The sequence below is a fragment of the Halyomorpha halys genome, unplaced genomic scaffold, assembly GCF_000696795.3.
Source record: "Halyomorpha halys isolate HHAL.00 unplaced genomic scaffold, Hhal_1.1 Scaffold213.1, whole genome shotgun sequence".
Classification (NCBI taxonomy): domain Eukaryota; kingdom Metazoa; phylum Arthropoda; class Insecta; order Hemiptera; family Pentatomidae; genus Halyomorpha; species Halyomorpha halys.
The window spans coordinates 690,138-701,173 of record NW_027116617.1 but is presented as its reverse complement, the minus strand read 5'-3'; the positions used below and the strand labels follow the sequence as shown (position 1 = coordinate 701,173).

Below are 11,036 nucleotides of genomic sequence, written 5' to 3'. Positions count from 1 at the left end.
GAGGTAAGGAGAGTGGGATTGGTGACGATAGGTATACTAGTTTCTAACCTTGCTTCCTCTTCCATTTCTGGCAATCCACCGAGGCGCCTGAAAAGAAGATGGCCTCGTGACCTTATATTGTAAAATGTTTTTGGAGTTTTACTACTGGGTAGTTTCTCTACATGCTGTATCATATCATTCATCATGTATCAAATTTACTTAATAAATTCCCACAAATAACAAGAAGGTACTTTTTATACTGTCAGGTTATAATAATATTTTATCCTTGATGTTTACCGGATAGGATCTAGCCTTTAAAGACGTTAGTGTATTTTTTTATTCTCCTATAAGAAATTTTGAAAATACTTTTTCAAAACTTCATAGAGGAACTAAATAACAATACAAATAAATTACTAGTATACATGCAAATTGATGTAAACTGCATGAATTACGAAATTATGAACGTACCTGATTTGTAGTTTATTGAATGATGAATTGATGTCTCCAAACTATTTCTATTGTTGGTACTATTATATCCTTCTTTTTTCTTTACACCTTTTCACTCTCTTTTTTTGTCATTTATTAATTATATAGATTAACTTTAATATTCAAAATATGCACAAATCAAACCAAAGATGACGAGACCGGACCACTTGCACTGAAACTACCTTTTCTCGTATGTGGTACCACATTGCCGTCTCCTAGCGTGCCCAAGCTTCCTGACATTGGTGAATTTTACACCTAAAATCCTAATTGGCTACCAATAGATTGATGCGGCCTAACGAAGGCAGAAAACGTCATCGATATTAATATACAATGAGGTTAGTTAGTATTCTCAACACCATTTTATGCCACAGCCAGGGCTCAAACTCAATCCACAGAAGTTCAACGACTTACCCACTGAGCTACCTCGTTCTTTTTTTTTATTGATAATCGTTTATTCACTTTACTTCAAATATTTATTCTTTTTTGATTTAGGAAGGAATTAAAAATAATTTTTATAACTCGTAACTATTAGTCGGGAAAAGTTGTTAGCTACAAAAATACAATTTATTGTAAAGTTTTACTGCTAAGTAGCAATAAATTATAAAAAACTATTTATTTTATCATAAAAAAGATTTAAGTAGGAATGTTAAACCGTTATTATTAAAAAAATATTGTAATAACAGCAACCAACAGGATTATTAAGTAGTTATCAATTTGCACGCGACCAAAGACCTGCCTAGGGAATAAACTAGGAAGGTACACAATGGAAATAAGGTTCTTGCTAGTAAATAGGAGAGTAATATTCATAAAAGTGTTTTAAAAATCAAATAAAACCATTATCAAATCTGGAAACCTAAAGCAAATGTAACAATAAATACGTTACACGGATGAGTTTCGTCTACATCCCTTTAAAAAATCTGTAAAACAGTGAAGTGACGTTTATTTCACACAAGTGATTTTATAGGCTGAGATAATAGGTAAAAAATGAAAAAGACGAGATGTTTCAATAAAACTAGAAATTTATTATAATCTAAATGAAAATACCATGACCATGTCAGTCATATTAAATTCTTTTAGGTCTTAATTTGATTTAAAAAATTACAATAATAAATTCTTAATGAATATATATTCAATAAATGAAGTATTATGGATCAAAGGATGCTTAAATATATGAGTAATTGAATATTATTTTACCACACTTTCATTCACAAGTATACACTTGAGTTTTAGTGGTGCATACTTTACATTTCAGCACTAAACTTTCCTTCCAAGTGCAATCACATCTATATTTGTTATAATAAGCTTCAACGGAAAAATATTTCTTTCCACAGCAGACATAAAAACAACTTTCTTCATTATTGCAACGTCTGTTTTTAGTTTTGTTACAATAATCATTGCTATAATCTAAATAAACTAATTTATTCTTCAGTTTCTTTAATTCTTTGGCTGGCCTCAAACTTGAAACAAAAATAAATAAAACTATATAAAAATCAACATTACCAGAGACAAATTTCTACGAATATTTTACCAAAAATATAAATAAATACTTAAAAATATATATTAAAAATTCACTATTTATAATCAACAATGAAAGTTTCAGACGAGCATCACTTAATAGATCCCATAAACTCTATAGAATTCAATAGAAGAAATAAGATAAGGATTAAAGTGATTGTATACATCGGGACCTGTCCAAGTCTTACTTCAGGTATCCCGAACATATGTTGAAAATATTGTTTAAATTAGTGTGGAAAAAGGGAGGTTGAAATTTGTGAGACTTTCTGCTCATTAATAACACTTATATTTCTTTCTAATAAAACTATGATTCCCTGGAGGGGCAACTTGAGTTAGTGTGTTAGTTTAATGCAAATTACTATAATGTTAAATATAGATCGATTTCAGAGGATGGTCTCATAAATAAAGGGGTATGGCTTATCTGGTGACAATGTTAGAAGTCTCGCTGCCGCAGTTACTTCTGCGTCCAGTGTTCTTAAAAAACGTCTCTCTCGATCGGAGGCTGGCCAGCATGTCCTGGACTCTGGCGAGATGGTGGGGGCAGGCCAGGTCCTAGCTTGCAAACTGCTTAGTTTAGGGTGGCATTGCTGTCGCGGCGTCTTCGAGGTCTTCCGGTGTCCGCGGCAAAGGGGGGCATCAGGATATAAGACCCCCAATCCCGACTTTATATAAAATCAAAAAGGCGAAGAAAAATTCGGATTATGTAAATCCGACAGTGATTGAGAAGAATTGAGAGTAAATTGACATAATAAATAGATGTCTTGAGATCCATACCATTTAATCTTCTCTTGTAGGAAAAATGATTCTTAAATTCAAGCTTCTTATTATAACGCCTCTATCCAATCCTTGCCTCATATCATGTTATTCCTGACCACCAGTTTGAATTTTATACATTTCATTCTCATTCAACTGAGTCATCGAGTGGTTGATGTCATATTTTCCACATTGGGGCGCGGTATGTACTGCACGGGAGTCTTCCTCGATGTTGAACAAGCTTTTGATCGAGTCTGGCATCCAGGTCTGCTCTATAAACTTCGTCAATTCCTAACCCCTACATATTTCCTTATAATCCGCTCCTACCTCACTGATAGAACCTTTAATGTAAATCATAACCTAGCCTACTCATCTCTCTTTTCTCAGTCCGCCGGCGTTCCTCAAGGTAGTATCTTAGGTCCCATTCTTTATAGAGTTTATACAGCTGAGATGCCAACCCACCCTAAAACAGTCCTAACAACATACGCTGATGACACATGTATACTGTCTGTAAACAACGACCCAACTAATGCATCACAAACACTACAGACACACATAACATCTATTGAAGAATGGTGTCAAAACTGGAGAATCAAAATAAATCCTGACAAATCCCATCAGATCACCTTCACTCTCCGTCGTAAGCCTCTACCCTCCTGTTCTACAGTATCCTTTCTAAATACTCCACTAACGCCTGTTGAACAGATTCGATACTTAGGACTCCATCTTGAAAAGAGACTTACTTGGAATCCACACACAAGACTGAAACGATAAGAAACTGCTTGTAGATTCCGATTGCTACAACACTTACTTGACAAACGCTCTAACCTTCCCATTTACTACAAACATTAGTATACACTACGATAATCAGACCAATTTGGACATATGGAATTGAGCTCTGGAGCTCAACCAAACCATCAAATTCCTCCCGCATCCAATCCTTACAATCCAAAATCCTACGTAAAATCCTTGATGCTCCTTATTACGTTACAAATAAACTCATTAAGACCTTAACATCCCATTCGTTGCAGATTTGGCCCAAAACAGATATGCGTCTTTTCATTCCAAACTCCTTAACCATCCTAACCCATTAATTCTTAATCTTTCATCCTTAACAATCCCTGATAATCCTCCGAGGCGTCTGAAAAGAAGATGGCCACGGGACCTTCTAATTTAAATTAATGTTTGAAGTACCACCAATTGGTGGTTCCTTCCCAAGATTTTCAAGTGTATATGAAACATACAACATATTTACTTATTTATTATTTTGTACAGTTGTAAATTACATTAAATAAATAAATAAAAAAAATCAAGCTTTGAGTAATAAATTTTTAATTTGTAGTAGCTCTTGGTTACTTCATATTAAAAATATTTTTTTTCACTTTTGGTTAAAATCAATATTCTGCAAACTCGGAATAACATATTATTTAAATGGAAAACCTAACAAAAAAAAATTATACGTTTTCTCCACGATTCGGTCGCATTCGTCTGCGTTCGGAAACATTCGGGATACCTTCTAAGGTCGGCGGTAAGCTCTTTACCATCGCTTTAACAAGTTAGAGTTTGGTCCTAAAAAAAGTGATATAAGCAATATTTACTGTTTCTGTTAATGATCATTATGTTCCCTTAAAACAAATACAAAATTGAGGAATTTTTGAGGATGGTTTACTCACTCCAAATATTGGCCCTGAAAATGATTTTTTTTTTTTAAATAGTCCAGATATTAAGAAATAAAACAGAATAGAGCTTCAAAAACATTTCTGTTTAACCATATACTAATTCAAGTAATTCATCACTGTCTCCAATAAGTATTTTGTACTCCAATAAGTTTTAGAGAACTTTGAGTATTTTGTGAACAATTTTCTCTGCTAAATTAAATTTCTTTTTGACCAATCAAAAACTTCTTTAAGGTTTACAAAAAATAAATATCCCACTTTTCACTTAGGAGAAATTTATTATGTTGGAAACTTATATTGGTTTTTAAAAGCGATTTGTTAGGACAATCAATTTCGACCAGCAGTTTGTTCTGCGAAGTAACAGAACATAGAATCTTACAAAAAAGTAATTTCTAAAATATTTATTGAACTATGATCACAAAAAACTATTTCTTTAGTTTAAATTTCTAGTAACACAGTAAATGGATTTATTTTCTTATGTTTAATGTCTTACAATATCGTAATTTGGTCCTTGACAATCGTTGACTTATTAGAAATTCAGTAACTGCCGAATTTTTCGGCACTGTATTCTTACTAATATCAAATATTAGGCACCATTAGGTTATTAATATGCTTCGATAACGCTATGTTTGAAATTTATAGCCCGCTAAATATAAATGAATTTTATAACAAGATTTTGATGAATTCCATACTACTATAAGGACAATATCTACCTGTTTGAATCCCAATGTATGCTGTCTTCATAATACTTCTTAAGTTCAAATGTAATATGAGTATAGGATGGTAGAACGAACCAACATGTTTTTATACAGCAAGCACCAGAAATTCCGTAGCATTTGCATGCCTGCCCCAGTGATCTCTGTACAATCTGAAGTAAAACACAAAGAATAGTTTCAACTTGACATTTTCTCTTTGTAAAAAAGAAAAAAAAATGAAATTATGCAATCTCTTTTATTTAGATTTCCTTAAAGACTTAACTATATACTAATACTACATACATGTGTGTACTATTAGTATATAGTGAAAGTATCATATATATTTCTATATATAGTGTATATTTATATGTATATAAATATCTCAAAGTCTTATGGCTGATTGTGAAAGCCAGTGTCTATCCATCATTGGGATTTAATGAATGTGGCCTCCCTACTTTGTTATTATTTTTTTTTAAAATTCATTCTCCAAAAATATTTTAATTTATAATCGATGGTGAATAAACCCGAATCAAATTTTGAATGGTTTATAAATTAGCTTCATGGCAGATAATTGGTAATTTTTGTACATGCGAGTAACATATCTTCTTTTATTGTTTAAACAAAGTTACCAACATGAGTCAAGGGATAAATAGATGGTCTTGTCCACGCATACTGCGAGATCAAGAATTAGGCGTCGTTTTTAGTCAATGCCATACAAGCCTTCCATAATATATTGCGGAATCATTTATTGCTTTTAGGTTGATAGTGAATGTATCGCGATAACCATATAGTATTATAAATAAATGTAAATGTGGCGCATCACTATATACTTCCTTTCCGTACCTTACCATGCTTGGTGGCTATATAAAAATAATCATCTTCTTAGAACAGATTCCGTTCTTACCACAATAAATAAGAACTAATGACTCCTCTCATCTGTCGTCTTCCTTTAGTTCTTGGGCAGCCAAGAGATCAGAGGAATTGCGTCCTTGACCTCTAAACTCAGTTAACAAATAATTTTGTGATCTAAATAAATTTGGTTTTTCTTCAACTCAAGGATCTGCCTCCTCCTGCCTGCTGGGGAGGGGGGGTCCCATAAACAAGTCTGTGATACTGTTTCCTCTGCCTATTAATGATGGAGTCTCCCAATGGAGGAGAGGAAGACTCCCTGTCGCTATAATTGCTCATTTGGATAGATTCTCCGCTATTAATGATAAATAAAGGGTAGTTGGTAAGAGAAACAATATAACAAAAAATCAAATAGTTAACAACAGATGAGAAGTGAGAGGAGATTTGAAGAATTCGGTACCGCTAGAACTGTCTACCGTAGCGACTGGAAGTGAATGTTAAAATACATACATATATATATTCAGGGAAAATGAACGGGCTATACATATTTTAAAAAACCTTTCCTGAACAAACTCCTTCGCAAGTGAGTTGGAAAAGCGGAACTTTAGAGGTTCTACTCCATTCCGGTTAAATACTGGTACTAAAATCAACGATTCGACAGCCAAGATTCATTTACAAAAGTCTTAGGGCAGCTGCCGTTTTGACCTTCCAAAAGGAATATACGGACGAGTGGAGAGTTAGTAGAGAAACCAAATGATTAGGATGGTTGGAAAGGTTTTTTGAAAATTATGAAGGGTGATTTCGATTACAAAAGATTTATGTCATATCTTATTCTGATTAGTTTTTTTTTTTTTTTTTTTTTTTTTTTTTTTTTTTTTTTTTTTTTTTTTATCAACTTACATCAATAATGACGCACAAAGAAATAAACATGCGAAATTGAAATAAATACATAGTTTCCAAGAGATAACTATTTTTTTATTTATTTCAATAAATTAATGATATATGTATCATTTACAACTAACCAAAATTCCAAAATTGATACTGTGGGAAAGTACGCCACCTACTGGATCTTGGATACCATAGGTTTCGAAGAATAAATATGCTTTTGCCAAAAGACTTCCGAATTTCACAAAACAACTGGCATCTCTAGTATTTTTAGGACAATTTCCTATTTTTCCGACAGAACACCATTCAGCTCCTTTCAAAGTTAAAAAGGCTGCATAAAGACTCGTCAAAAATACACGTTCTCGAGTAACTGAAACAAAAGTACATGTGATGGGTGGTAGAAATAACGTGAAGATATTAATTAATTTTAATGTCAATTTAAATTATATTTTTATCTATATATATTATTTATAATATATATAAATAAAAATAGACGTATGTGTGCGCACACACCCAGCTTAGATCACTGGTATTGCGTGTGGTAGTAGCCCCAAGTATTCCATCGTGCAATATGGTAGTAGACTGTCGGTAGCATTAGTGGTGTGACAGTTAACAATGGATAAGTAAAGTATTTTTATTTTTCGACTAATCAACGTTTTTGCCTGTCAATAGTTTCTAAATAATAAATTAGTTAATCATAGTTTTAAATCATAAACAGGGTTGCGGTCAAGAAAAAATACAAAATAGTTCAAAAAATAATAATAAATAGTTGCGAGACAAATAAATAGTTGAAAACTATTTTTATTTCTTCTTTACCGCTGCCCTGACTATCTTCAAATTCACACACAGTCATCAAATTATATATATTATAATAGTTTTAGTTAAGTGGCGCAAAAGTGTATCAATAAGTACATATTTTTGTGATAGGCATTTTTACGACTGTAATATTACTGATCAAATAGAAATGTAATAAATACTAGTTTAAAATAAAATATGAGAAGAAATTGTCAATCTAAAAGAAAGTTAAAATTTTAAAATTTACATAGCAATGGATGAAAATCCTAAAAATGTGCAAATAGAGGACAGTCCGCACTACGATTGGCAAATGGAATATGAGGATTTGAGGATGACATTGTCCTTGTAGCAGATACTGAAGAGAACCTACGACAAGCTGTAACTGAATGGGAAGCTGAGCTGGAAAGAAAGGTAATGTCAATGTCAGGAAAAGCAAAATAATGCATATAAGCCGGGAACAGGAATATATTGAAATACTTTGCTAAGGTGAACTAATAGAAATGGTGGAAGAATACACTTACAAAGGAGCAGTTATCAGCAGGAATGGAAAGGTAGAACAAGAGATATCCAATAGGATAAAGAAGAGATATACAATATACTACCACCTCTGCAACATAGTTATAGGGAAGAGAGAGGTAGATAAGAATGTTAAAGTACATATCTTCAAGGCTGTATACCTACCTACCCTCCTTTACGGAAGTGAAAGCTGGGTACTACTCGATAAACACCTAAGCAGAGTTACTGCAGTAGAAATGAGATACCTACGGAGAGTGGCAGGCCGAACTAGGAGGGATCGCATATGGAATGAGAGGACAAGACTGGATGTCGGAACTGTCTCTATAAAGGATACCATTGAAAAGAGACAGGTCAGATGGTTTGAACATCTCTGTCGGATGAGTGAAGACGGACCCAAGAAAATAATTAGAGGCCAGACCAACAGGATACAATGGAAGGACTGCATCTCCAGAGTGGGAGAGAGAAGAGAGAAAAGCTGGGGTGCCATGAGGGTGCTGGCTCGGGATTGAGAGGCTTGGTTTGCCTGGACAGAGGCACCTCCTCGCTGAAAGGCACTGAGAAGGAAGAGAAAGAAAAAGAAGGACATAGTAAGAAATTTGAGAAAAATAATTCATTTTTATTCAATTCATGTAATTTTTTCCAAATTTCCCGTCCTCCTCTGCATAGAAAATGCTTTAATATTATAAAAAATAAGGACATTTAGCACATTTAGGAATTTATACAATGGAGGCACAAAAAAAGCTCAAAATCTGTTATTATGTAATCCACATTAAATCATCTAAATTCTGGGAAGGGAAGCGCGTGACCAGGGCCACCATCAGCTGGCCTCTTCCTACTTTTTTTGTCAATAAATGAATTAAGGTTTAGTATGAAAAAGCGCCACCCTGCCTACGCCCATCGGCAGCTAAATGTTTTCAGCTTTATTGATATTTAATTTCAAGCTTCCTTTAAAAAATAATCCATGTTTTTGCAATATATCCAAGTCAAACCCAAGAACCAGGAGCGTTTCGATTTTTGATGGTTAAACAGCAAACCGCTGTAGATTTCAGCAGACAAATTTAACAAGTTGCTCTTTAGTTGAATAAGCTAAGGTTTTCGTAAGACTTTATACGATTTTTTTTACATAAGTTAGATCCAATTTTTTTTTTCACAGAAGGTAAAATAGGGCGCTTATGATGTAATTGCCCCGAATCGTCAAATGTATGAGGCTGGTATTAAGTGTAATAACATAATGGCTAATAAAAAAAAATCAAGTTAACAATCGAAATATTTTTGAAATAATGCGAGTTAACAATTGTATCTAACTTTTCTATACCTCTGCTGAATGTTTGTTTATCAATAATACAAGGCCACAGTGCATATTGAAAAGCATTCTGACAGTACTTATTTGCATCGTAAGCTGTTGCAGTAAGTATTGTGCTTATATTTTTATATTCCTGACATATATTCTGTGGGAGCTTATTCTCGAATTCCCGGCAGCCATCTGACGTGTTTAGATAAAGACCTTCGATTACACTATTCTTCAAATGTCTGAAACACAACAATAATATTGATTCATGAGTAATGTGAATAAAAAGGAATTTAAAATGAGAACAAAATTTATATTACAAATGATTATAATTAATTATTGAAATCAAAGGCTTACAATGGAAACCGTGATAATTGTCAGTGGCAGTCGTACTGGTGGTGAGTTATCAAGAATGTGACTCATAGATCCCTCGAATTCTTCAAAATATGATTGTGATGTCAGAATCTTTGTAGTTAAGTGCAATCACAAATCGTTCCTCTCTTAGAATTTGTTGAATTTTCCAAAACGCTGTAAACAAAAAACTGCAGGAACATACCCTTTTTCTATTAGATTGAATCTTCAACAGATTCGTTCCCGAAATTTACAATCTCGACGACAGTATATTCCAACTCACAAGGCACTTTCAATGAGCAGATTCAAGTTTATAAAACTTTTCCATTTTCTTTAGGAACCTAATTTCTGTCATATTATTGTCTACAATACCATGGATATATTGAACGATTAGGGGATAATCCGAAATATTATTGTATTTTCACAAATGGAAACCTGTTCTAAGTCTTAAAGCACAATTATTAATGAATTCGTACGGTCGTTGAATACTTTTTTTTAGAATTATATCGGCTCACTTTAAGTTTTTACTTTTAGTTTACCTTAAATGAGAAAATAAAGTAGAGGTTATCTCATCAACTATTTTTATTCCCGTTCGGCAAGAAAAATGATGTAAAATAACAGTGGGGTGTAGCGTCGGGTAGATTGGGGTATGTTAAAAGTCAACTACGCACTTGGTTTCATTGTTCGGATTCTTAGTTGCAGACTCTTGCGTACTCTAGCAATAGTATCCTGCAATAAATCTGAGTAATGAAGCTCAATTCTTCCGTCCATCAACTAATGCTTAAAGGAACCGGCATTCTTGGGGATATCAGTTGATATTTATTCGAGTCTACGAAAAAATAACTAATAGAAAGAGAAAATAAAACTAATATGGATTCGTAAAGTGTTAACATCGGGACCTGTCCGTGCCGTACTTCAGGTACCCCGATTGTATTTAATCAGTGTAGAACAAAGGGGGTTGAAAATTGTGAGACCTTTCTGCTCATTGATAACACGTATATTTCTTTGAGTTCAAATATTAATTCCCTGGAAGGATAGACTGTGTTAGTGTGTAAACTGAAATTATTTATTTCGATAATATAATATAAGACAGAGCATTGGGTGGTCTCATGGGTAATAGAATAATGTCTTATCTGGTGACGTCTTCTAGCCGCTTCCCGGTGCAGGTTCAGCAGTTGGCGAAATTGTGAAAACCATGAAATCGCTTCGTCCTGTGTTCGCGAAACAGGTTGCTTCTCCCTCATAGGC

The 11,036-nt window shown here is 33.5% G+C and overlaps 1 protein-coding gene across 1 annotated transcript; it reads left to right on the top strand.

The window, feature by feature from the left end:
* The first annotated feature begins 8,133 nt into the window (after window positions 1–8,133).
* Window positions 8,134–8,658, top strand: LOC136797264 (uncharacterized). The gene has a single exon (XM_067053344.1). The coding sequence runs from the start codon at window positions 8,134–8,136 to the stop codon at window positions 8,656–8,658; it is 525 nt and encodes a 174-aa protein (XP_066909445.1).
* The last annotated feature ends 2,378 nt before the right edge of the window (window positions 8,659–11,036 follow it).